Genomic DNA, 27,919 nt, shown 5'->3' on the forward strand with positions numbered 1-27,919 from the left:
GGAAGAAGAGAGAAGCGCAAGAGGGAAGGAGAGAAAAAGAGGGGGAGAGAGAAAAGAGAGAGACCTGTCTCTGTATGTGCCCTGACTAGGGACTGAAAGAGCAACCTCTGTGTATAGGGACAATGCTCTAACCAGTAAAGCTATTTGGTCATAGTGGAATTTTCTACTTACTTAAAGCAGAGGTGTTTTGCTTCTATAATATTTACAAACAAAATTATTAAACTTTACAGCTGACTTTTGTTGATTTTCCTTTTTTATTTGTGTTGATATGGTTTCAAGTTTTACAAGAGACTCTATAAGGGTTCTATACAGAAGATCTGTTCAAAAAGACAAAAGTTTCAGGTTACCAGGGATCTCCTGGCCTCTCCCTGCTCTAAGGCCTCAACTTGTTTGATCCCTGAAGAGGAAAGTTACATCTCACTGTGAAACCCATCTTCAAGTGCAATTCAGTCAGGAATCATCAACAGCAAAATGTCAGTCTATGCTCTGACCACCAGCAAATTTCAGTTGGTTACCTTGCTATCTTTTTTTTTTGTATTTTTCTGAAGCTGGAAACGGGGAGAGACAGTCAGACAGACTCCCACATGCACCCGACTGGGATCCACCTGGCACGCCCACCAGGGGGCAACGCTCTGCCCTCCAGGGGGCGATGCTCTGCCCCTCCGGGGAGTCGCTCTGTCTCGACCAGAGCCACTCTAGCGCCTGGGGCAGAGGCCAAGAAGCTATCCCCAGTGCCCGGGCCATCCTGATGGAGCCTTGCCTGCAGGAGGGGAAGAGAGACAGAGAGGAAGGAGAGGGGGAGGGGTGGAGAAGCAAATGGGCACTTCTCCTGTGTGCCCTGGCCAGGAATTGAACCCAGGACTTCTGCACGCCAGGCCGACGCTCTACCACTGAGCCAACCGGCCAGGGCCGGTTACCTTGCTTTTGATAAACAAAATTTATAAATCATTCTGAGACTTGTCTCTTAATTATGGGTTCTTATAAAAATAGAATTGTAAGTTAGAATCTAAAAAGTGTAGAAATCCTGAATAATCCTACTCCCCATAAAATGAATCTCTAAATCATAAAAGATCAGCTACTCTAGAGCTCCAAGTTTTAAAAAAAAATTTAAGAGGTTCTGGCTGGGTATCTCAGTGGATAGAAAGACATCCTGGCATGCCAAGATCGTGGGTTCAATACCTGGCCAGGGCACATATAAGAAGCAACCAATGAGTGCACAACTAAATGAAACAGTAAGTTGATGCGTCTGTCTCCCCTCTTCTCTCTTAAATCAATGGAAAAAAAAAAGCTTAGAAACCCACAATTTTATGTCTGGATATGTGAAAGTAATTCTTAAGTGGTTCCACAAAAATGAAAAAATAAAAAGGGGAGGGACTACACATTGTGGAGACCTGTAGTTTTTCATTTCTGCTGAGAAGTACTCTCACTTTGGTTTAAATGATCTGAGTAAAAGGTTTCATTATATATAATAAGCATGACAGGCCTGGGGTGGCGCAGTGGATAAAGCGTCAACCTGGAATGCTGAGGTTGCCGGTTCAAAACCCTAGGCTTACCTGGTCAAGGCACATATGGGAGTTGATACTTCCTGCTCCTCCCCCCTTCTCTCTCTCTTCTTTGAAATGAATAAATAAAAAAATAAAAAAAAAATAAGCATGACAGTTAATAAATGCTGTTATCTCTGGTATTTTTTTCTCAGGATTAAAAAGAGATTAGAATGACTGATGAGAATATGTTTGTTGTAACTCAAGTTTACACAGAGTGCCTGAACTAAATGGAGCCTTTCTGTATACAAACTGTTAATCAAAATTCTGTAAATATGGGCTCTAGAATCACATGTGAACTTAGTTTATGCACTACAATTTGTTTCAAGTTATTTCTGAGAAACTTAATACATCACCTGAAAGTGATCTCACTTTCAAAAAAATAAATGAGTTTATTTTCAAGAAACAAAAGTATCCATTTCTTCTACATAAAACCATTCATTTGGCTTAAATCCAAAGATTTAAAATGAAAAATTCTATGGCCAATTTTTTAAAACTATTTTTATAAGAGATTTTTATTTTTTTTACTATTAGGTGATATTTTATAACCTAAATTATCAAGTAATCATACAGGTAATCTGAGAGATAATGTATAGAAAGAGGTATTTATTGTTCAATGCTTGGGTAGGTAAAAAAGGTGAGTGAAGTTGGTAAAAAACAGAAAAAATGGTGGAAGACCAGCACATGCCTACACGAACACCATCCAAGCTGCCTATGGAACTGACCTCTGATCAGCTAGGACAGCTTCTGACTGATAACATTACACTCTCCTTAGAAACTTGTTTCAATGGTGACTTTTTATTAAAAGAACTATTTAAACACATGGTAAGAAATTAGACTTTTATAAGTATCACAAATAAGTTTACTTAAAATTAGCTCAGTTACATATTTTTTAAGTTTCAGAACCCCTCCCCACCACATCCATAAACTTGAACAGTCTGACCTAGGTGCGCCAATAAGTGATGGGTCTGGGTGCTCTCTGACACATTTCTCGTCACTGAGAGTCACAAACAAAACATATCTCTTGCCTACGTGAGTAGGAAGAATTCACTTTTAAAAGAGCTTCATAAAATGTCCATGAAAGAGAACTGGTAATATCAGAAGAGTTCCAGCACTTCAATTGAATATAATTCTCTATTATTCTTTTCCTGATTTAATTTCTGTAGTTCACGAAAACTTACTTCAATCTTGTTGAGTTCAGAACAAATGCATATCTAGAGAGAAAAGTTTCAGAGTAACTTTTACTATAATTTCTACATATGTTTGAACAAGCCCTTTATGATTACTTATAACTATTCCAAGAAAAATATTTAAGAATAAATTATAATTTAGGCGATAGTTGGGTATAAACAGAATTTATCACATATCAAATAGTCACACACCTGAGATTTCACAAACTTGTAAAGACTTAATAGTAGCTTTTTTGCTTCTGGTATCATTACCACAACGGTAAAATTAGCATCTAGAAGTAGGCATATCCAATCCATAATCTGAAGATAAACAGGGAAAGAAAAGTTAATTTTTAAAGTTTAGTTTAGGTTAATTCATTTTATAAAATCTATAATTATATCAAACAGTTATAAAACAATAACTCATCTTTACAAAAATCTAAAAATTTGGCCTTGGCTGGGTAGCTCAGTTGGTTAGAGCACTGTCCCAGGTGGATGTGATCTCCCATCAGGGCACACAAAAGAATTATTCAAGGAGGCCCTGGCCGGTTGGCTCAGCGGTAGAGCATTGGCCTGGCGTGCGGGGGACCCGGGTTTGATTCCTGGCCAGGGCACATAGGAGAAGCGCCCATTTGCTTCTCCACCCCCCCTCCTTCCCCCTCCTTCCTCTCTGTCTCTCTCTTCCCCTCCCGCAGCCAAGGCTCCATTGGAGCAAAGATGGCCCGGGCGCTGGGGATGGCTCCTTGGCCTCTGCCCCAGGCGCTAGAGTGGCTCTGGTCGCGGGAGCGACGCCCCAGAGGGGCAGACCGTCGCCCCTGGTGGGCGTGCCAGGTGGATCCCGGTCGGGCGCATGCGGGAGTCTGTCTGACTGTCTCTCCCCGTTTCCAGCTTCAGAGAAATACAAAAAAAAAAAAAAAAAAGAATTATTCAAGGAATTCATAAATAAGTAGAATAGTAAACTGATGTTTGTCTCTCTCAAAAATAAGTCAAACATCTGTTTTAAAAAATCTGAAAATTTTAGAGATAAAAGAATTTCTAAACAATATAAAAGGTCCCTTTTCTGCTTTTATACTTGTTATTTTATAAGCATAATTGCATATTCATCAGTGAAAAGACAGATTTAATCCAAGAGTAAATTAAATTAGTACTTATCTTTTCATTAAAAATTTTTTTGATACTTACTAGCAGTTGTCTCCCATTCTGAAATATACCCTATGCCTGAAGAATAAGTGATCATGAACTGAAACAAAATTATTGCTATCCATTTATTAAAGTAGCCTATGTAGTTCTACATCTCCGAATGGTATTAATAGGCAAATACGGCCCTGGCCGTGGTGCAGTGGATAGTGTTGTCCCAGAGTGCCAAGATTGGTGGATCACCGACCCGTGCCCCAGGCACATATGAGAAGCAATCAATGGGTGCACAGCTAAGTGGACAAGTGAGTTCTCTTGCTTCTGTCTCTCAACAAAACAAAACAAAAACCAAACAACTAAAAAACCCATGTAAATATCACTGTCATGAAAAAGCATTAAGGAAACTGGTATCTATTTGGGGAGAGAAGAAAAAGCTTATCCCTATGAAACTCCTTATACTAAAACAGATTTTATATGTATCAGAGTTAAACACAGAAAAGAAAACCATGAATGAACTGGGGAAAAGTTTTTATACTTTATTTAGAGTGGAAAGGGCATTAAGCATGATGCAGCCACAAAAAAAAGGCACGAAGAAAAAAAGTTTAATACTATTTTTTATTTTGTTTTGTATTTTTCTGAAGTTAGAAGCAGGGAGGCAGACAGACTCCTGCATGCACCCAACCAGGATCCACCCGGCATGTCCACCAGGGGGCGATGCTCTGCTGCAACCTGAGCTATTCTAGTGCCTGAGGCAGAGGCCATGGAGCCGTCCTCAGCATCTGGACCAACTTTGCTCCAATGGAGCCTTGGCTGCAGGAGGAGAAGAAATAGAAAGGAGAGGGGGAAGGGTGGAGAAGCAGATACGCACTTCTCCTGTGTGCCCTGGATGGGAATCGAACCTGGGACTTCCACATGCTGGGCCAGCGCTCTATTGCTAAGCCAACTGGCCAGAGCCAAGTTTAATACTTTTGATAGCATAAACATTAAAAATTAATCTATGACCAAAAACAAAAAAACCAACAACAAAAACCCCCCACAGAAAAACAACAACAAAAAAAACCCATTTAGGGAATAAAAACACAAACAATAAGAAAAAATATGCCTGGCCCTGGCCGGTTGGCTCAGTGGTAGAGCGTCGGCCTGGCGTGCAGAAGTCCCGGATTCGATTCCAGGCCAGGGTACACAGGAGAAGCGCCCATTTGCTTCTCCACCCCTCCCCCTCTCCTTCCTCTCTGTCTCTCTCTTCCCCTCCCGCAGCGAGGCTCCATTGGAGCAAAGATGGCCCGGGTGCTGGGGATGGCTCCTTGGCCTCTGCCCCAGGCGCTAGAGTGGCTCTGGACACAACAGAGCAACGCCCTGGAGGGGCAGAGAATCGCCCCCTGGTGGGCGTGCCAGGTGGATCCCGGTCGGGCACATGTGGGAGTCTGTCTGTCTCTCCCCGTTTCCAGCTTCAGGGGAAAAAAAAAAAAGGAAAAAAAAAAGAAAAAATATTCCTAACACTTGATAAAAAAGGCTAATTTCATTAATATACAAAGAATTATTTTATTTATGTTTAAAATGATTTTTATTGGTTTGCCTGACTTTTAGAGAGAGGAAGGGAGAGAGAAACACACACTTTTTTTTTTTATACATCCATGTAGCTATTAGCCTATTCCTGTATGCACCCCAACCAGGATCAAATCCACAACACTGGTATACGTGAATGATGCTCCAGCTAACTGAACTATCTGCCAGGAAAGAGTGACTTTGCTTAAAAAATTTTTTATTGATGAAAATGGGAATAAACCTTCAAATAATTATTTATAAGACAAAATGAAAAAAACATGAAATGCAATAGAAAAATGGACAAAGAACTCAATGAGGCAGTTCACAAAAAGGAACATAAATAGGCAAGAAACCATGATTCACCTCTCATTATCAAAGAAATGCAAATTAAAATACAGCACCATGTTACCTACCTGACTGGCAAAGAGTAAGGCCTCAGACCTTGGCGGCAGCAGTATATATTGTCACAACCCTTCAGAAACAGAACAGGGCATTTTCAAAACAAAAATGTGGGCACCTTTGGCCCTGGCAGGCTGTCTCAGTGGATAGAGTATCGCCTGGCATATGGGATGTCCATGTTCAGTTCCCAGTCAGGCACATAAGGGAAGCAACCATTTACTTCTCTCCTCCTCCCTCTCCCCCTTACATCTCCCTCTTCCCCTTTGGCAGCCAGTGGCTCGACTGGTTCGAGTGTTGGCCTCAGGTGCTAAAAATAACTTAACAGATTCGAGCATCGACCCCAACAGGATTGTTGGGTGGATCCCAGACAGGGACCATGCCTGAGTCTCTCACTATCTCCCCTCTTTTCACTTAAAAAAAAAAAGTGTGGGCCCTGGCTGGATGGCTCAGTGGTAGAGCATCAGCCTGGCATGCAGCAGTCCTGGGTTCGATTCCCAGCCAGGACACACAGGAGAAGCGCCCATCTGCTTCTCCACCCCTCCCCCTCTCCTTCCTCTCTGTCTCTCTCTTCCCCTCCCGCAGCCAAGGCTCCACTGGAGCAAAGTTGGCCTAGGCACTGAGGGTGGCTCCATAGCCTCCACCTTAGGTACTAGAACAGCTCTGGTTGCAGTGGAGCAATGCCCCAGAGGGGCCAAGCATCGCCCCCTGGTGGGCATGCTGGGTGGATCCTGACTGGGCATGTGCGGAAGTCTGTCTGTCTGTCTACCCCCCTACCCCCCACTTCAGAAAAATACCAAAAAAAAAAACAAAAACAACTAAGTCTTAAACTACAATAAATTTTTTTTTCTTCAGAGACAGAGAGTCAGAGAAAAGGATAAAAAGGAACAGACAGACAGGAATGGAGAGAGATGAGAAGCATCAATCATCGGTTTTTCGTTGCAACACATCATTTGTTCATTGATTGCTTTCTCATATGTGCCTTGACTGTGGGGCTACAACAGACCAAGTAACCCTTTGCTTAAGCAAGCGACCTTGGGTTTAAGCTGATGAGCTTTGCTCAAACCAGATGAGCCTGTGCTCAAGCTGGCAACCTCGGGGTCTCGAACCTGGGTCCTCCGCATCCCAGTCTGATGCTCTATCCACTGTGCCACTGCCTGGTCAGGCCACAATAAACTTTTTTTTTTTTTGTATTTTTTCTGAAGCTGGAAACGGGGAGGCAGTCAGACAGACTCCCACATGCACCCGACCGGGATCCACCCGGCATGCCCACCAGGGGGTGATGCTCTGCCCATCTGGTGCGTCGCTCTGTTGCAACCAGAGCCATTCCAGTGCCTGAGGCAGAGCCACAGAGCCATCCTCAGCACCCGGGCCAACTTTGCTTCAATGGAGCCTTGGCTGCGGGAGGGGAAGAGAGAGACAGAGAGGAAGGAGAGGGGGAGGGGTGGAGAAGCAGATGGGCTCCTCTCCTGTGTGCCCTGGCCGGGAATCAAACCTGGGACTCCCGCACGCCAGGCCAACGCTCTACCACTGAGCCAACCGTCCAGGGCCCACAATAAATTTTTTAAAAATGTTTTCAACTGTTTCTGAAATTAATATTGTATTTAAAGAGGGTCTAGGTCCTGGCCGGTTGGCTCAGTGGTAGAGTGTCAGCATGGCATGTGGATGTCCCATGATCAATTCCTGGTCAGGGTACACAGGAGAAGCAACCATTTGTTTCTCCACTTCTCTTTCCCACTCCTTTCTCTCTCTTCCTTTTCTGCCGCCATGGCTCGACTGGTTCAAACACATTGGCCGCTGATACTGATTATGGTTCTGTGGAACCTCTGCCTCAGGTGCTAAAAATAGCTCTGTTGGGAGGTTGAACCCAGATGGGCAGGACATCAGCCCTAGCTGGGGGCTGCCAATTGGATTGCAGTTGGGGTGAATGCGGGAGTCTATCTCCCCTCCTCTCACTTGGAAAAAAAGAAATAAAATATAAAAGAATAAAAAATAAGCCTGACCAGGTGGTGGTGCAGTGGATACAGTGTTTGCCTAGGATGCTAATGACCCAGGGTCGAAGGCCCAAGGTTGCTGGCTTGAGCGTGGGCTCATCCAACTTGAGCGCGAGCTCACCAGCTTGAGCGTAGGGTTGCAGGCTTGAGCGTAGGATCACAGACATGACCCCATGGTCGCTGGCTTGAGCAAGGGGTCACTGGAGCCCCCCCCAGCAGTCAAGGCACATATGAGAAAGCAATCAATGAACAACTAAGGTGCTGCATCTCTCTCTCTCCCTTCCTGTCCGTGTGTGTGTGTCTCTCTCTCTCTTGCTAAAAAAAAAACAACTAAAATAAAAATAAGATAAAATAAAATAAAGAGGGTCTACCAGGAGAGTTTTTTAAAATATTTTTCAATAATCTTCATTCTCTTATTCTTTTTTTTAAATATTTTATTTATTGATTTTTAGAGAGAGGGGAGAGAGAGAGAGAGAAAGGGGAGGAGCAGGAAGCATCAACTCCCATATGTGCCTTGACCAGGCAAGCCCAGGGTTTTGAACCGGCAACCTCAGTGTTCCAGGTCAACGCTTTATCCCACTGCGCCACCACAGGTCAGGCTTCATTCTTAAGAGATTATTAGGAAGATACTTATCACCTTCTCCTAATGAGGATAAGAAAATTCTTCAAAAGGGCAACAATAAAGAATCAGAAAAAAAGAAAAAAAAAACTTATTAAACCTCCCACTCCAGTGGTTTGTATGCAGGGTGAGGAAGGAAGTGCACATGGACGAGGAGAAAAGAAGAAATCCGTTACGGTCCAGATTCTGACACTATATATAAGCTTTTAAAATAGATTTTCCCCAATACCAAATAAAAGTAAATAAATTCTCTCACCTGGTTCAGGGTTGGAGGGTGTATTCCAGGAAGAGTCATAGTGGCATTTTCACTACACTTCAAATAAAGGAAATACAAATACTGGAGAAATAGCTGGGTGGGGAATAAAAACAACTTATCACTTTGATAGAAAAGTGTTCTTTCTATATAAAGCTAACAAAAAGGCTGGAAGGAATTTTAAGAGGCTATTGGATTTGGCTGAGAACACAAAAATAAATAAAATGTAGGCTGTGTCATCAATAGGGAGTTCATCTGGTTTGGGAGGGAGGGAGGGAGGGAGGGAGGGAGAGAGGTATGAGGAGTTTATTCTGTTTCTAAATAATAAGTAGAGAAAAGAGATTCCTTCTCCAGTCAACTCTTTTCCGTTTCCACTCATTCATAACCGCCTTCAGGCTTAGCACCAGAAACATGCTAAGGTCTGCCAACCAAAAAACACTCTAGTCTCCGAGGCACAGTTTTTCATGACGAGGGCTGGGAAACCTCTTATTCACATGAAGGAAGTTGACAACCTTTCGAATGCCCCAAAAGCTTGTCAGAGAAAGTAGCAAAATTTAAACCAGAAATAAGTATATAGAATTTGTAAGAACACTTACAGTGATGTGTTGTGCTGGGATGTCTTTCAGGTGAGGCAGAAGAAACGTTTCACTATATGCAGAACGAAGAATTGCATTTCTACTTAGGAATAAAGGAAAACCTTATGACAATAAATAAAGTCTTTTCTAATAAGTTGCGAATAATTCCCTCTTAATCTTTTTCTTTTTTTTTTTAGAGACAGAGTGAGAGTCAGAGAGAGGGACAGACAGGGACAGACAGGAACGGAGAGAGATGAGAAGCATCAATCATGAGTTTTTCGTTGTGACACCTTAGTTGTTCATTGATTGCTTTCTTATATGTGCCTTGACCGTGGGGCTAGAGCAGAGCTAATGACCCCTTGCTCGAGCCAACGACCTTGGGTCCAAGCTGGTGAGCTTTTGTTCAAACCAGATGAGCCCATGCTCAAGCTAGCGACCTCAGGGTCTCGAACCTGGGTCCTCCGCATCCCAGTCCGACACTCTATCCACTGTGCCACAACCTGGTCAGGCTTAATCTTTTTCTTTTTAAATTTACTTTAAAGGGGGAGAGAGATAAAAACCTACACATCTGTTGTCCCACCCATTTACGCATTGGCTCATTCTTGCATGTGTCCCATAACCCTGGCACATCAGGGTGATGCTCTGACCCAGTTTTAAAACTGCCAGTCTATGAACCAGTCTGTGAACGAGTTAACAACCCAGATGTTGTAAGAAGATTTTAGAGCCAATGATCTTAGTCAAATTTGCTTAAGCTCAAAGTGATTTCTGCCTTAGGGGCCCTCGAAATAAGACCACCACTCTAACCCACTGAGCAATGCAGCCAGAGCCCAATTATTTCTTGAAATTTATACTAAAGGTATACTTTTATTTTTTTTTTAAGTGAGAGAAGGGAAGGCAGAGACAGACTCCTGCATGCACCTCGAACAGGATCTATAGTGCAAGCTCCCTATCAGGCAATGCTTTGCCCATCTGGGTAGCTGCTGCTCTGTTGTTCAGCAACTGAGCTATTTCAGTGCCCTAAGCAAGGCCATAGCCATCCTTGGTGCCCAGGGTCAACTATGCTCCATTTCAAGCCATGGCTGTGGGAGGAGAAGAGAGAGACTGATGGGGGGAAGGGTGGAGAAGCAGATGGTCACTTCTCCTGTGTCCTGACCCCAATTGAACCTAGGACTTAAACACGTTGGGCCAACACTCTACAGCTGAGCCAACTAGCCAGGGCAAGGTTTAATTTTCTAGAAGAGTTCTGTCACTGGCCAGCTTCTTAATCACTAGAGATCATCCTGAATATTACAAAATTGTAAATAATTTACATTTACTCAGAATAGCAACTTTAGAATTGATAGGGGTTCGACCTCAGACTAGCTTCTTACATAAGAAATCAGGTTTGGTGATGCAGTGGATAAAGCGTCAACCTGGAATGCTGAGGTTGCCGGTTCAAAACCCTGGGCTTGCCTGGTCAAGGCACATATGGGAGTTGATGCTTCCTGCTCCTCCCTTCTCTCTCTCTCTCTCTCTCTCTCTCTTCTCTAAAATGAATAAATAAATAGTCTTAAAAAAAAAGCAAGTGAAGTGAAAATCCTTTAAAAAGGAAAACAGGTTTGTTTCAATGTAGCATTGAATGTAATCCATTTTAAAGCAGAAAATTAAAAAAGAAAAGAACCCCAACACAATAAATTAACTAATTACTCCTTAGTTACTGATTGGCATTGGACTATATCCCCAGAAAGGAACAATACAAAATAAACTGTTGAAAGGATACAGCAGAGCTGCTCGTTTGGGTATCACAGGGCATGAAGTGGTCTTTTCTGTTGTGTCCTGAGGCTTTTCACTTGACTCTTTATCACAGTTATGACAGTTATATTCTTCAGAATTGAAGCCATTTTGAAGAATTTCAGTTTGCTCTTTCATTTTCTCATCTCGTACAGCATCACCACAGTCAGAAACTGACTCCATATTGACATCTGTTTCTTGAAGACTGTCGTCACCAATGCTAACATGTTAATTGAAAACAAGAAAGTCTTACCACTCAATCAAACTTACTGGGAAAATTTTCATTTTCTAAGCAAAGTTTTAGAAATCAAATAATACAACAGATTAAAAATGCAGTGAAGATAAAGGACTATTGGGCTCTATCTAACTAACCTCAAGAAAAACTTTAAGCAAGCGCAGGTGACTGCTTCAGGAATGTCAGGGAACTGCCGCAGACAAAGCTGTAACGTCTGTACATCTGCCTTGTCTAGGGCAACCTCCATTAAGCCAGGGCACAAGCTAAAAAACACCAAAACACGTATCATCTTTATACATTAAAACTCTCAACTGCAAATAATTTATAAGCTTTTTCATAGTATTAAAGTTAGAACTATAAAAAAAAAACAAGGTCAAAAGAAGTTATACATGCAAAGTTTGGTATACAAACATTTACCTGTAAGAAAGCACATGCATTTGGATAAGCTGCATCAGAGAGTTCTGGGGATAAAATAATGGTTCTGTCTTACATCTTTCCAGAAGTCCTATTACTATGTCCCCAATAATAGTATGAAAGTCAGGTGTTTGCTTAATAGCCAGAAATTTACGTAGTTCTACTTCAATGTGTTTTTCTGAATCTTTCTGAAAAGGCAGAAGCAAAGAGTTTAGTTTGATACATTAATAAATGTCACTCTGAACTTACAAGTATTCAAACTCAACATTTTCTTAAGTCACTAACAGCACTTATGCATGCCTGTGAGATTGGAGTTGATATCAATTTGCTGCACAAAGACAATGGCCAAAAAAAAAAAAAATTCAAGGGTTTAGAAATAAAAATCTTTAAGAGGCAAAAATAACAGACATATTCAAGACATAGTTGAATGAGACATTGATGAGGGCACCACCATCACACAAAATGCTTAGTGAGTCACATAAGAGAGTATCGGATCACTCTGACAACTATATAAATGTTAGCTATAGCTATCACTATAAAAATGATCATATAAATAAAATAGAAAGTAAATAGAATTTAAACGCTTCAGTTGATTTTTCTTATTTTACACACACAGAGAGAGAAATGGGGGCAGAGGAGAGAGAAGCATCAACTAACTCATAGTTGCTTCTTGTATGTTTTGAACAAGCAACCTCAGCATTTCAGGTCATTTTATCCACTGTGCCATCACAGGTCAGGCAACACACATTTTAGGTTTTTAAACTAACATTCATTTTCTAGCCCTGGCCGGATAGCTCAGTTGGTTAGAGCACTATCCCTATACATAAAGGTTGTGGGTTCGATCCCCATCTGAGACACATACAAGAACAAATGAATGTTTCAGTCTCTCTCTCCAAAATCAATACATTAAAAAGAAAAAAAAACATTTATTTTTTAAAGTTGACATGTGCATATAATAGGAAACTGAAAAACACAAGACACAAAAAACAAAGTCAACCATAACCACAAGCAGCTTACAGGCTGACATGTTCTTCTAAGTCCCCTGTGTATCTACATAGATAGGTAAGCTTCCATTTTTATGTAATTATGATCTTACAGAGCCCTGGCTGGGTTGTACAGTAGTTAGAGCGTCATCCCTGCACTCTGAGGTCACAGGTTCGATCCCCGGTCAGGGCACATATAAGAAGCAAACAATGAGTGCACAACTAAATGGAAATGAAACTAAGTGGGCCTGACCAGGCAGTGGTGTAGTGGATAGAGCATCAGACTGGGACGTGGAGGACCCAGGTTTGAAACCCCGAGGTTGCCGTCTTGAGCACAGGCTCATCTGGCTTGAGCAAGGGGTCACTCGCTCGCTGTAGCCCCTCAGTCAAGGCACATATGAGAAAGCAATCAATGAACAACTGAGACTAAGGAGCCGCAAAAAAGAACTGGTGCTTCTCATTTCTCCCTTCCTGACTGTCCCTATCTGTCCCTCTCTCTGACGCTCTCTGTCTCTGTCACAAAATAAATAAATAGATAAAATAAACGGAACTAGGTGGAACAGTGAGCTGATGCTTCTCTCACTTTCTCTCTCCCTCAAGTCAATGGGGGAAAAAGATCACACAGTTATGCATCATGCTCTTGCATGCATCATGAATTATTTACCATTTCAAAGTCCCAAAACTATACAACTATTTATTTATTTTTGCTGAGTGACAGAGAGAGATGGAGACAAGGGAGAGAGATGAGAAGCATAAACTCATAGTTGTGTCACTTTAGTTTTTCATTAATTGCTTCTCATATGTGCCCTGAAGGGGAAGGGGGGGGCAGGCAGGGCGGGGCTCAGGCTGAGCCAGTGACCTTGGGCTCAAGCCAGTGGCCTCAGGGCTTCAAACCTGGGTCCTCAACATCCCAGGTTGATGCTCTGTCTATTGCGCCACTGCCTGGTCAAATATTTATTTTTTATTTTACCTTTATGGTTGATAAAAGTTGTGTGGCTGATGGAACCTCTGGCTGTACACTTGCTTCAAATTTCCTTCTCCTTAACTGTAATTAAATAAATTGATTAGGCTCTCGTAACAGTATAAAAGCTCCAATATACATTTAGAAAAACTAGAAACCTCCCCAAAAGACCATCAAAATTATGTTCTAATCCCAAAGTTTATAAAATATTTACTTTTGTTATAGTGTAAAGTGGGTTTATTTCAACTTTTATCTTAAGTATCTTTAATACTTTTAAGGTTTTTTGTTTTTTAAACACAAAATAAAATCTTTACACTCAGGAAGGTATTATTACCACTTCTGAATTGGTCAGTTTTCACTCCTCGATCTCACCCAAAAAGATGCCCATAAAAAGTAACTACTAGACTACACGTGTAATTTTTGGATAAAGGCTGTGGGTTACTGATTACAAGATTTAAACTGCCCTGTCAGTGGCCCTGGCCAGGTGACTCCGTGGATAAAGGTCAACCCAATGTGCCAGAGGTCACGGGTATGACCCCTTTTCAGGGCACATACGAGAGGCAATCAATGAGAATACAACTAAATGGAACAAGTGAAATGAGTTGATGCTTCTCTTTCTCTCACTCTGAGCCCCAACCTCTCTCTCTCAATTCAATGGAAAAATTAAACTGCCCTGTCATTAAGATCAAAGCTGTAACAGTTGTAAGATGAAACATTAAAAGAATTTGGCCTTTTCTCACTTTATAATATTTGTACTAACATTGTATTTCAACTACCAAACTTACCATTCTCTTTGATGGCTCTGAGTTCTGGGATCCAAGTCCATGTCCCTGGGAGGTTTCCCAGTTTACAAAATGAGGCAAAGTGTGAGCGTCTAAGACACAAAATACACAATTTCTAGAATTCTTTGATCTACGGTATTTACCCAACCAAACAATCAAGAACAACAAAAACAACCACTCAAACAATTCAAGGGAGGCTTTAAAATCCATTTAATTCTACTGATAATCCTAGATCAGCAAGTCATACAGTAGTGTAGTAAAAGGCTATGTGTCCAGGAACATTAAGCCAAGAGATGAAACCAGAGGAAAAGCAGGGAGGGTAGAGGCACTGATGATTTCTTCTGGAGGACTCTCCCATTACCTCTAAAGTCAGAACACTGGTGTTCAAAACCACAGCGCAGCTAGTCAACCTGTGGCAATACCTGCAATGTGGACTATTCACAAGGTGGATAGCTGGGTCAAAGAAATGTTAATAATCAGTGGCAAATGTCAACATGAAGAACAGGCTCTGTAGCTTGATGGCTGTAGAAATCTACACATCACACTGGAAGTTATAAAATGATTCATATTAATAAAATAAACTAGCAAGTTCCTACCTGGATCTTGATTATGCTTGAGTTTTCCAAGAGCACCTGCTAATGATGACACTTCACACTTGTATGGAATCACAGTTAGAAATTTTCCATGTAGCATAAACAAATTTTCCCCATAATACCAGAGCTACAAAAAAAGTTATAAAAACTGTAATCATTTTTTCCCTTTTCTTTGATTCAACAAAGTCATTTAACTTATAATAATAACTTATGGTGTGAACAATCTTAATAAATAGAAAAAAACACAATAAAGAAACTTTCCAGAATAATCTCATGTACTACTTATTAACTGGGTAGATTTATATAAGACTTATTTTTGCCCACATCTGAATGAAGCCTAAAAGTTAAAGATACTCTTGACTCATAAAAATCTGATCAATATATACATTAAGTGTTTAAAATTAATTTAGTCACTATTACACACATATTTACATAATTACCAAAGCTACTATAACATGGGCACAATGTAATGATATACTAAATAAAAAAGGGAGAATTTAACAGAATCTAATGAGTCCAATTACAGAACTGTAAACATAAAACAGTTACATCAACAAAAAATTCAAGAAAACATGAAAACCAAAATTAAGTTTGGCCTGACCAGGCAGTGGCGCAGTGGATAGAGCATCGGCCTGGGACACAGAGGACCTGGGTTCAAAACCCCAAGGTTACCAGTTTGAGCATGGGGTTGCCAGCTTGAACATAGGATCATAGGCATGACCACATGGTTGCTGGCTTGAAGCCCAAGGTCACTGGCTTGAGCCCAAGGTAGCTGGCTTGAGCAAGGGCTTACTCGGTCTGCTGCAGCAAGACCGAGGCACATATGAGAAAGCAATCAATGAACAACTAAGGAGCTGCAACGAAGAATTGATGCTTCTCATCTTCTTCCCTTCCTGTCTGCCTGTCCCTATCTGTTCCTCTCTTTGACTCTCTGTCAAATATTAATTCTGTAAGTATTCTTATGTAGTTTCATGATAATGTTTAATAGATAACCAAAGAGACTGCTTTATTAGGAAAAGCAACATATAACAGGGTATACTGTATGTTAAAAAAGAACTATGAGGGGAAGAGGAGTTGGGGGAGGTAATGGAAGGTAGAGAGGATAAATGGTGACAGATGGAGACTTGACCTGGGATGCTGAACACACAATATAGTATACAGATGATGTGTTGTAGAACTGAGCACTTGAAACCTGTATAATTTTGTTAACCCACGTCACCCTAATAAATTCAATTAGAAAAAAAACTATAGCAAGGTTTAGATCAAAATACAAAAGTAAAAAGATCAAACCAAAGAGCAGCTAAAAACCAAAGTTCTTTTATTAACTAGCTAATTGTTCTTCCAGATCTAAAACTAGCTACAATTTAGTATTATATAAGGATATTAAAACCATTAAATATGATATTTCAAGTAAAAAGAAAAGATTTTATCTACTGATTTTACAGAGAGGGGAATTAGTAGTAGTTGCTTCCTCTAGCTGTTCACTGGTTGGTTATCATATGGGCCCTGACAGGGCAAGCCCAGGGGTTTGAACTGGTGACCTCAGTGTTCCAGGTCGGTGCTCTATGCACTGCGCCACCACAGGCCAGGCAACAAAACATTTAATTTATTTTAATCAAAAACTGCCACCCTGGCTGGTTGGCTCAGTGGTAGAGCGTCGGCCTGGTGTGCAGGAGTCCCGGGTTCTATTCCTGGCCAGGGTACACAGGAGATGTGCCCATCTGCTTCTCTACCTCTCCCCCTCTCCTTCCTCTCTGTCTCTCTCTACCCCTCCCGCAGCCAAGGCTCCACTGGAGCAAAGTTGGCCCGGGCACTGAGGATGGTTCCATGGTCTTTGCTTCAGGCACTAGAATGGCTCTGGTTGCAACAGAGCAACGCCCCAGATGGGCAGAGCATCGCCCCCTGGTGGGCATGCCGGGTGGATCCAGGTCCGGCGCATGTGAGAGTCTGTCTGACTGCCTCCCCGTTTCCAATTCCAGAAAATACAAAAAAACAACAAACAAACAAAAAAAAACCCTGCCAAAATATCTAGATCAAAGAGGTCTTATCATCTATTAGGCACAGAAATAACTAAATTTGAAAAAAATCCCAGAGTACAAAAACTTACTTGACCACTGGTACCTTGTGGTAATTCTTTTGAAATCTGTAGTGTTTGAAATTTTGTGTTCCATATGGAGAGGCATTCTGTGAAAGAAGACGACAAAATTCAGAAGTACCAAGAATAAATAAATACATGATCCCTTGTGGAGGAACAACGAGAGAGTCATAGTTAAACACCGTATAAAAACGAGTAATGACATGTGATTGCCACAGAAATCCAAAGGAATTAAGACCTCATGACAAGAAGAAATGGACAGCCTGACCAAGCAGTGGCACAGTGGATCGTGTCAGACTGGGATGCGGAGGACCCAGGTTCGAGACCCCAAGGTCACCAGCTTGAGTGCGGGCTCATCTGGTTTGAGCAAAGCTCACCAGCTTGGACCCAATGTTGCCGGCTTGAGCAAGGGGTTACTCGGTCTGCTGTAGCCCCACAGTCAAGGCACATATGAGAAAGCAATCAATGAACAACTAAGGTGTCCCAACAAAAAACTAATAATTGATGCTTCTCATCTCTCTGTGTTCCTGTCTGCCTGTCTCTATCTATCCCTCTCTCTGACTCTCTTTCTGTCTCTGTAAAAAACAAATAAACAAAATAAAAAAAATAAACAAAAACCTGTAAAAAAAAAATAAAAAAGAAATGGTTTAGACTGAGGTGACCTGAGTGCTGAACACTAGATTCTGAGTGTTACCATATATGCTGAGAGACCCCAATTTTGCACTGGCCAGGAACAACTGTGTCTTTCATGATAGACTACAAGTCTGGGTGTGTAGAGGGGCTTTTTGGGGCGAGGCAATGATGAGAATCCTCTCTGATGTGACAGAGACAAAAAAGCATACTATTTATAGCAGTCCTCAAATTTCACGTTGTCGAGTCCAGCAGCTTTCCATTCTGTGTAAAATGTTAACAAGCTTTGAATTTACTGCTCTGGGGAAAGGCTTAACAATGTTTCAAATGCCTAAGGAGCTGGTATGAACATCTGCAGTTTTTATTTCTTTAAGGCATTAGTCATGAGCAAAGTAGTGATACAAGGAATTGTTTGAGAAAGATTAACAAATGGAAGATGAAATCAAAGACCTATTCAAGAAAAACAAGAAAGCTAAAAAATTAATCAGTATGCTGATAAAGAGAATAAATTACAGTAGTAATAAATAAACGGAAAAGACAGACTAAAAGGTAAACTTTGAGGAAAAAGTCCAGAGGACTTCTTAATAATTTCAGTTACCCTTAGAAGCTGGTAGTGGTGGTCCCAGGACTGCCACGTGATCTTGATCCAGGACGGTGAGCGCAACACCATTTCGAGCATTTCCAGACACTACAGTCTTGAGCAACAGTGATCTAACTACCTTCTGATTTTGACTTTTTTCTGAGTCATTTGGATGTATTGGTATCAAGGTGTCATATATACACCCATCAAAGCCTGTTGAAGACAAATATTTGTTGTCCAATACTGGATAAAGGACAGTTCTATATCTGTCATAGTTAAACATATATACTAGGTTGTTAAGATTTTACCAATTTGACATATGATCCAAACAGAAAAATAAAAAAATGTAACAATCACATCACTCTATACTAACATTTAAAATATACTGCAAACTTGAGAAAAATTTCAGTAAAAAATGTCATAATAGCCAAGAAATAAAAATTGTAAATATCTATAATAAAATAATAGAGGGGACTGTCAGGGAAACAGATAATCTAGTCACTGAAAGGATTTATTTCTCATCAGAAATCTATTAGCATTCTGGTCTATACATTACATTTCTTATCACCCCATTACCCTGAAAACCAAATGAAATTGCTGGGGGTTTTTGTAGGTTAACTGAATTTTAACTATTCCTTTTGGTTCTAGGTATGTTACAGAAAGATTTTATGAACCTTTGATTCAGATTATTTTTTAATTTACTTATTGATTTGAGAGAGAGAGGAAGGGAGAGAGAGAAAGGGGGAGAGAAACATCAATCTGCTCCTACATGTGCCCTGACTGGGGAAAGAACCCACAACCTTTGTGTGTCAGGACAACACTCCAACCAACCCAGCCATTTGGCCGGGGCACCAGAATTTTTATTTCAATGTTCAAAATCAAAACCAGTGGTCCCCAAACTTTTTACACAGGAGGCCAGTTCACTGTCCCTCAGACAGTTGGAGGGCCAGACTATAAAAAAAACTATGAACAAATCTCTATGCATACTGCACTATCTTATTTCAAAGTAAAAAAACAAAAGGGGAACAAATAAAATATTTAAAATAAAGAACAAGTAAATTTAAATCAACAAACTGACCAGTATTTCAATGGGAACTATGGGCCTGCTTTTGGCTCATGAGATGGTCAATGTGCTCCTCTCACTGACCACCAATGAAAGAGGTGCCCCTTCCGGAAGTGCGGCGGGGGCCGGATAAATGGCCTGAGGGGGCCACATGCGGCCCGTAGTTTGGAGACCCCTGATCTAAAATATAACTTAAAAATTTCAATTTAATAATATGTCCTATAGGTTAAAATGAAAGAAAAACAGTTCTGCCTGACTAGGTGGTGGGCAAAGCGTTGACCTGGGATGTAAAGGACCCAGGTTTGAAACCTTGAGGTCGCTGGCTCGAGCAGGGGCTCACCAACTTGAACAGGGTGTGTGTGAGGGGGCGCTGACTTGAGTGTGAGATCATAGACATGACCCCATGGTCACTAGCTTGACCCCAAAAGGTCACTGGCTTGAAGCCCAAAGTAATTGGCTTGGGTGGAGCCCCCTCACCCCCCATCAAGGCTCATATGAGAAAGCAATCAATGAACGACTACGGTATAATGAAGAATTTATGCATCTCATCTCTCTCCTTCCTGTCTGTCTGTCCCTATCTGTCCTTCACTTAAAAAAAAAAAAAAAAAAGAAAGCCAGTTTCTATCAGGCAAAGCCATTAAGTAGATTCCAATGGCCATCTAGATATGTTAAATGATGGGAGCACTTTTCTTAATAGCCAATGCAAACAGTTGCAGATTGAAAAACTTCATATATTTTTGTGACAGTGACAGAGACAGAGAGAGAGGAACAGACAGACAGGAAGGGAGAGATGAGAAGCATCAATTCTTCATTGCAACAACTTAGTTGTTCACAGATTGCTTTCTCATAAGTGCCTTGATCAGGGGGCTACAGCAGACCTAGTGACTCCTTGCTCAAGCCAGATGAGCCTGTGCTCAAGCTGGCGACCTCGGGGTTTCGAGCCTGGGTCCTCCGTGTCCCAGTCCAACGCTGTATCCACTGAGCCACCGCCTGGTCAGACTATAAAGATTTTGAATTGTGATCACATACACGTATTTCTTTAATATTGTACTTGTTTTTTCCTCCCTCAACCTTCTCAAAACAACTTCAAAGGAAGCCAAAAAGGGTAAGAGAAAAAGGATATCACAAAGGCATTCCCCTCCCACAAGACTGGAATTATATCTACTTTAGACCATTAGATAGAAGTAAGCTCCAAGGCATTAAAAAAAAACTGTAAAACACTGGCTAGCTCAGGCCAAGAGTGCTTTGTAAGTCTCCTTTACTCACCTATCTCCATGACTGTTCAAAGAAGAGCATAATAAATCTGAAGATTGGAAAAAAGGAATGGAGGGGCCATTCATCAACAACCTTAGATATTTTATGGCTCAATAATTATGGTATCAAAGAACCTGGTCTTATCATAATAAAGATTAAAGGTGATTTTTCCCTTTTTTTGTTACTATATATTATTTATAGCTTATGGTAATTTTTTTAAAAATTTTTTTTTTAAATTTTTTTAATTTATTTTTTATTCACTTTAGAGAGGAGAGGGAGAGGGAGAGACAGAGAGAGAGGGAGAGAGAGAGAGAGAGGAGAGACAGAGAGAGAGAAGTGGGGGAGGAGCTGGAAGCTTCAACTCCCATATGTGCCTTGAAACCAGGCAAGCCCAGGGTTTCGAACTGGTGACCTCAGCATTTCCAGGTCGACGCATTATCCACTGCGCCACCACAGGTCAGGCAGCTTATGGTAAATTTTAAGACATAAACGTTATCTGTAGAGAACCAGTGACTTAAGCATGCCCACATGTCAAAGTGCAAAAAAGCGGCAGCATAAATGCTTGTAAGAAAGAGCAAATGGAAGTACTGCAACAGAACTTTTAAAAACACCATCCTGTAACATTCTTCTATTCACGATCACTGTAAAGCTAACGATACTTACTTAATGACTTCAGAGAGATGAATTTCCGATCCAAAGAAGCAGTAAAACTCTGTATAACAGATTTTTTGTCTTGTCCAAGTAAGAGTGTGTATTTGCTTAAGACACGTGAGTTAAACCTTTGTACGTAAGCAAAGTAATTTCCATGCTGCAAAAAAGGTTATTTCAGTTAGGTGCAGTAGGTTTTTTAGTACTTAAAAGACATAAAATAAATATTCTGCAAGAAATACTAAAGTCCAATCTTCTTTTTAAAAATAATGTATGTGAGCCTGACCAGGTGGTGGTGCAGTGGATAGAGCGTCGGACTGGGATGCGGAGGACCCAAGTTCAAGACCCTGACGTCGCCAGCTTGAGCGCGGGCTCATCTGGTTTGAGCAAGGCTCACCAGCTTGGACCCAAGGTCACTAGCTTGAGCAAGGGGTTGCTTGGTCTGCTGTAGCCGCCCCCCCCCCTCTCAAGGCACATATGAGAAAGCAATCAACGAACAAGTAAGGTGCTGCAACAAAGAATTGATGTTCTCTCTCCCTTCCTGTCTGTCCCCCTCTCTGTCATAAAATAAATAAAATAAAATAAAAATAATGTATGTAAAATTTTTTTTAAAGTGAGAAAGAGAGAAAAACAGACAGGAAGGGAGAGAGATGAGAAGCATCAAATCGTAGTTGTGGCACATTTAGTTGTTCATTGCTTTCTCATACGTGCCTTGACTGGCCAAGCCAGTGACCCCTTGCTTAAGCCAGTGACCTTTGGGCTCAAGCCAGCCACCCTGTGCTCAAGCCGGTAACTTCAGGGTTTCAAACTTGAGTCCTCAGCATCCCAGGTCAACTCTATCCACTGTGCCACCACTTGGTCAGGCCTAATGTATGTGATTTTAAAATATCATATACCACTATCCAGGAATTAGAGATATGACTTACTTTTTCAGTAATAAAGATTAAAACAGGATGCCTAAATACCATGAAAACCTTTGTCCACCTAAAAAAAAAAGTATAAAATATCAAATCACCCACTGAGAGAAACATCTCATTAATCTAAGTTTAAGAGAATATTTTTTTGATTGATTTTAGAGACAGAGAGAAGGGCAGGGAGGGAGAAGGAGAGGAGGGCATTCATTTGTTGTTCCACTTAGTTGTGTATTAATTGGTAGCTTACCAAGAATCTTTTATTATACATATTTTTTGAGCTTGATAGACAGACAACACTTAGCTCCAAAATACAAGACCTGGCAAAAGTAGGCTTACAGTTGTGAGTATACAGAAGTTTATTCTTTTACTATTATTTGTTAATTATTTGTTTTTACCAGTTGCTCACACTTTAGAGGCATTCACAGGAAGTCCAAGATATAACTAACTGGTGGTCCACAACGTTCACTAGGTACAAGTCTTTGCTTTGACTTTTAGAAATTTAGTATAATTCAGGTAGACCTGGAGAGGCAGCAAATTAACTGGACAGGAAATGTGATAAAATAATGAGGACTGGAGAGAGGTGAAATAATGAAATTTCCTTCTATCATTTGGGCCAGTCGTTTTCCTGGTGTTAGTCCAGGATACGGGAAAGCAGAGGGCTTTCCCATAGGTTTACAGTTGTGAGTATACAAAAGTTTATTCTTTTACCATTATTTGTTAATTATTGTATTACTTTCCATATGAACAATTGTAAATCTACTTTTGCCCCACCTTGTATATACCAAGGGTTATTGTTTCTCTGCCAAATGCATCTCTGGATTAAACACAAATTGCTGAACTTTCCAGAGTCTTTTATTTTTTAGACAGAGACAGAGAGAGAGTGAGTCAGAGAGAATGACATAGGGACACACAGACAGGAAGGGAGAGATGAGAAGTATCAATTCTTTGTAGTGACACCTTAGTTGTTCACTGATTGCTTTCTCATATGTTCCTTGACTGGGGGGGGGGGGGGGCTGCAGCAGAGCAAGTGACACCTTGCTTGAGCCAGCAACCTTGGACTGAAGCCAGCAACCATGGGGTCATGTCTATGATCCCATGCTCAAGCCGGATGAGCCCGTGCTCAAGCCGGAGACCTCGGAGTCTTGAACCTGGGTCCTGTGCATCCCAGTCCAACACTCTATCTATTGCACCACTGCCTGGGTCAGGCTTCCCAGAGTCTTAAAGACAATTATGTGAGTTATAAGGTTTCCAAGGGGTTGGGGTTAGACAGTATGTAGTGTTTCCCAAACTCTTTGGTATCTCCCCTCTCCCTATTTTGGTTACTTTTGGGACTAGTATTCTGAGGAAAACACTGGGATCTGAGGAAAACACTAGGATTCTGAGGAAAACAACTGCCTTCTTAAAGCGACAGCAGGAACTGAGGCACAGGTGGGTAAAGGGCTTGCAACCAAGGCTGCACAGCCAGTTTTTGGCAAAATGGCTATTACAACCCAGATCCTCTACCTGTACCTTTTTACCAGTTGCTCACTCACACTTGAGAGACATTTAGAGACGGGAAGTCCAAGATATAACTAACTGGTGATCCACAACATTCACTAGGTACAAGTCTTTGCTTTGACTTTTAGAAATTTAGTATAATTCAGGTAGACCTGGAGAGGCAGCAAATTAACTGCACAGGAAATGTGATAAAATAATGAGGACTGGAGAGAGGTGAAATAATGAAATTTCCTTCTATCATTTGGGCCAGTCGTTTTCCTGGTGTTAGTCCAGGATACGGGAAAGCAGAGGGCTCAAAACCCTACTGTTTCACTAACAAGCTGTGCATTTCCACAGGGGTGAGGATTTGACTGTGGCAGTTAGGGCAATACGACAGAAACAAAGATGTTGTCGTTATTGTGGGATGACCCACTTCATCTTCAAATAACTGACGGTCCAGTTCTACGTCATTAAAACAAGCCTCATATGATTCTACAGTTTCAGTCATGTATCACTTAGAGAGTATTGAGGGATACCATTTTGGTCAAGGTCATATTAATGGTTTTTTAATTAGGCTTTAATTATGTGTATAACCAAAATGCTTTTTAACAAAGTCATCAGTGTTATAAAAATACCCAGAGTGCATTTTCATTTTGGTGAGAATTCACTGACAAGCGTTATAACTTACTTAATCACTTCTTCATCAGAGATAATGCTTTCAATTTTCTGCTGTGGCTCCGCAAGCAAGGCCTCTAAACCGCGAACAGCACCTTCCTTGAACAACACCAAGGGTTCTGTCCCTTGTATTGAATGGATCCTATATACCTCAGCTGACAACTACGAGAAATAAAAACATTTTAATTTATATTCTAAACCAATTGCTACCTAATAGAATACATTCAGAGAAGGCTTATAGGATTATTTTGTTTTCAGTTCTGTTTTATAACTAGGTATGGTTTCAAAGTCAAATCTACAACATAAAATACATACAGAAGTCTAACCTTTGCTGTTCCTATTCTTTCTACCCTGTCCCCTGCTCTCCCCCTTAAATAATCAATTTCATTTATGTTTGATTTATCCTTCCATTATGAATACTAAAAGTTAAGCTACAACCAAAATTGGGGGTGGGGAGTGGTACAAATAAAGCCACTAATGTAATTATAAGCCATGTTGTGCTAAAGACTGATACTATAATTACAGTTATAGCCTGCAAGCCCAAGAAAAGAAGTTAATCCCACCATATAAAATTCAGCCATGTTACAGCAAGGTAAATGAAAGAACGTGACCAGGAAGCAGTAGTTAGCAGTTTAGAAGTTTCAAGGGTACAGGCAACAACTGCCATTGGGAGCTCGATTGTGAGCCACTTCTAAAAATGTCCCAATTAGCCTGACCTGTGGTGGCGTAGTGGATAAAGCGTCGACCTGGAAATGCTGAGGTCGCCGGTTCGAAACCCTGGGCTTGCCTGGTCAAGGCACATATGGGAGTTGATGCTTCTAGCTCCTCCCTCCCTTCTCTTTCTCTCCTCTCTCTCTCTCTCTCTCTGTCTCTCCCTCTCCTCTCTAATATGAAAAAATAAAAAAATTTAAAAAAAAATGTCCCAATTATATTAGAGTTAGACCTCTAGAACTGGAGGGAACTTTCTAGATTAACCTAATTTGAGATCCTCATTTTATAAGTAAAAAGAAGTTAATGCATGAAATTTGCAGGGTTTTATTTTACCTATTTTAAGAAGAGCACAGAGAAGTTGTTCTCACAAAGGACATACCACAAACATCTAAACTCACGGAAATAACTACAAATTTATCACTCAGGAATTATTTAAATCTTTAATCTCATAGGATAATAAAGTTTATATTTTCCAACATTAACTCATGAACTGAGACATGTTACCAAGATATACTGTTAATTAGAATAAAAAACTAATTATAAGCTTTATACTCACTTTCACAGACGCACTATGATAATTACGCTACCACAATGCAAATTATTCCACCTCACCAATAAGCTCATAAATATGTTGGAAAATCCAAAGACTTACCGTAGCTTTAAATACTTTATCCAAATTTATATCTTCATTATTCCATAATCTCAAAACCTTAAAACAAATCATAAAAGTCAAAAAGGTATTCCAATTTTCATTTACATATAACAAACACTAAGTTAATAAATCAACATTGTGATATATATATAACTATATATATATATAACTTTTAAAACTCACCTTGTTATCATGTACAACAATATATTCTCCAGTTTGAAAGTTGCACACAGCTGGACATGTTATAATTTGACCTTGTTTCACTGACCAGCTCCCCAAGGGTTTTTGATCAGAAACCTAGTAAAATTAAGATAACATACAGTATTCAAAAGGTCAACTTCTGACTATAAAAGCAATTAAATTTGCAACTAAAATAACAGTATTCAACAAATTTCCTAAGTTGAAAATATAAGTAGTCACAAAAAGACAAATACTGTATGATTCCACTTAAGACAGAGAGTAGAACATGGCTGCCAGGTGCTGAGAGAATGGAGAGTCACTGTTTAATTGGTATGAAGTTTCTGATTTGCAAGATGAAAAGAGTTCTTGATATGGAAAGTGATGATTGATGGCTGCCCAACAAGGTGCATGTGCTTAATATACTGTAATGAACTGTATGCTTTAAAAACATAGTTTAGCCTGACCTGTGGTGGCGCAGTGGATAAAGCGTCAACCTGGAAATGCTGAGGTTGCCGGTTCGAAACCCTGGGCTTGCCTGGTCAAGGCACATATGGGAGTTGATGCTTCCAGCTCCTCCCCCCTGTCTCTCTCTCTCTCTCCATCTCTCTCTCTCTCTCTCTCTCTGTCTCTCTCCCTCCCTCTTTCCTCTCTAAAATGAATAAATAAAATAAAATAAAATAAAATTAAAAAAATAAAAATAAAAACATAGTTTAAGATAGTAAATCTTGTTATGTATATTTGACCACAATTAAAAATACTAAAAAATTTTAAACGTAGTTAAAATGAAAATATAAACAATAGAACACTTTAAAAAATTCCATTTTACTGTGCGTTTGAACAGGGGTTATGGAAAATTAAGCAGAAATGCCTAGGATCATGCCAATCCCCATCAACCACTGTATTCCTATGAGGAATTGCACATTTTAAGTCCACTTGACAGCCCAGGTAAACACCATGTCATCAGAAGAGTAAGCATGCAAACAGAATATGGAATTGTTCGCAACCTGTTCCCCAAACTTCAAAGTAGATTACTGACATTCTTAAAGACAAGGAAAACTATATTCATCAGCCTAGGGTAAAAAAACAACTTTCTACGCTATCACTACAAGCAAAGCTGCTTAAAAGGCGTGCATTAGGCGTTGGGATGAAAAGGGGCGGCGGGGTGTACAGATTTCCCGGGACTCAACTCCGCTATTTACAGTGTGTAGTTAGTTGGCAACCGATTATTCGTAATTTAGATTGCCACCACGATATTAAGAAACAAAAAAAAGAAAGAAAGAAAGAAGAAAGAAAGAAAGAAAGAAAGAAAGAAAGAAAGAAAGAAAGAAAGAAAGAAAATACAACAACAAAAATTCACGAAACTTTTCCCCAAGGGGAGAAGTATATGGACGGACGAAGGGATAAACCAGCTCCCACCCAGCGCCCACCAAGTCAGTCATCCTCTCCCGCCAACCAATCTCTGTTCAAAACCTCCAGTGGGCAGAGGAGGCGACAGAGACGCCAGGAGGGTGTGTGAGCAAGGCCGTCTCCGATGTCACAGCAGAAGCACAGGTGTCCTTTCCGAGTCTAGTCCACGTGCTCTTTTACACACTCTGTAGCATGTAACTCGGAAATATGCCTCTCTCTCCAGGAAAATAACCAAATCAAATTCGACATTTCATTCATCATTCCAGAGTAGCCAGGTCGACCGTCCACTCAGCCCGTTTGGTGACCTTTTCCTTATGAGAAGCCCAAGGCTCCGGCTCCGCAAGAGGCGGGGCGGCCGCGGGGTCGCGGCAATCCTCTCGCCCTCACCTTATAGAGGATGACGGTCCTGCCGCTGTCTGTTACTAAGAACTGGTCTGTTTTGTCGCTTGGCTCCACGCCTAGTAGTCCGTCAGGCCCGCAACCCAAAGGTACCGCAGACAACGTGTATTCTTCCTCCAGGGCTGCCATCTTGGGCAAACCTATGGACCGCCCGTGCATCCCTCCCGGCAGGCTTCGCGCTTTCTCTCGCGAGAAAAGCAGTCCGACTGGACGGGAACAGGCCAAAAGAGATATCTGCTCGCAGAACCTGCGACCTCTGGCGGGCATAGCG

The 27,919-nt window shown here is 40.9% G+C and overlaps 1 protein-coding gene across 3 annotated transcripts; it reads right to left on the reverse strand.

Annotated features, from left to right (window-relative positions):
- Nucleotides 1–2,320: 2,320 nt before the first annotated feature.
- On the reverse strand, nt 2,321–27,795 carry NOL11 (nucleolar protein 11). Of its 3 annotated transcripts, XR_010751673.1 has the most exons (19): nt 27,637–27,795; nt 25,846–25,959; nt 25,663–25,719; nt 24,313–24,461; nt 22,161–22,218; nt 21,250–21,394; nt 18,288–18,482; nt 17,072–17,148; nt 14,968–15,091; nt 14,375–14,463; nt 13,599–13,673; nt 11,649–11,833; nt 11,369–11,494; nt 10,986–11,216; nt 9,248–9,326; nt 8,655–8,747; nt 5,803–5,861; nt 2,924–3,031; nt 2,321–2,755 (listed from the first exon to the last, which is right to left on the reverse strand). XR_010751673.1 is itself a non-coding variant. In XM_066386501.1 (18 exons), exons 1-18 carry the CDS (start codon nt 27,775–27,777, stop codon nt 2,639–2,641), a joined length of 2,163 nt encoding a protein of 720 aa, XP_066242598.1. In that variant the 5' UTR covers nt 27,778–27,795; the 3' UTR covers nt 2,321–2,638. The 3 variants fall into 3 exon arrangements, 2 of the variants coding, with proteins under 2 accessions (XP_066242598.1, XP_066242599.1); XM_066386501.1 differs by lacking the exon at nt 5,803–5,861; XM_066386502.1 differs by lacking the exons at nt 5,803–5,861; nt 13,599–13,673.
- Nucleotides 27,796–27,919: the final 124 nt, after the last annotated feature.

The sequence above is a fragment of the Saccopteryx leptura genome, chromosome 5 (assembly GCF_036850995.1).
Source record: "Saccopteryx leptura isolate mSacLep1 chromosome 5, mSacLep1_pri_phased_curated, whole genome shotgun sequence".
Lineage (NCBI taxonomy): Eukaryota > Metazoa > Chordata > Mammalia > Chiroptera > Emballonuridae > Saccopteryx > Saccopteryx leptura.

Bases quoted from the DNA above. Each gene is read 5' to 3' on its own strand.
- NOL11 (XM_066386501.1), bottom strand. From the start codon at position 27,777: ATGGCAGCCCTGGAGGAAGAATACACGTTGTCTGCGGTACCTTTGGGT. The intron at 22,219-24,312 runs GTAAGTTATAAC...TTTTTTTTTTAG, and splicing joins TCTGATGAAGAAGTGATTAA to GTGGACAAAGGTTTTCATGG. The intron at 8,748-9,247 runs GTAAGTGTTCTT...TTCCCCACCCAG, and splicing joins TCCCAGCACAACACATCACT to CTATTTCTCCAGTATTTGTA.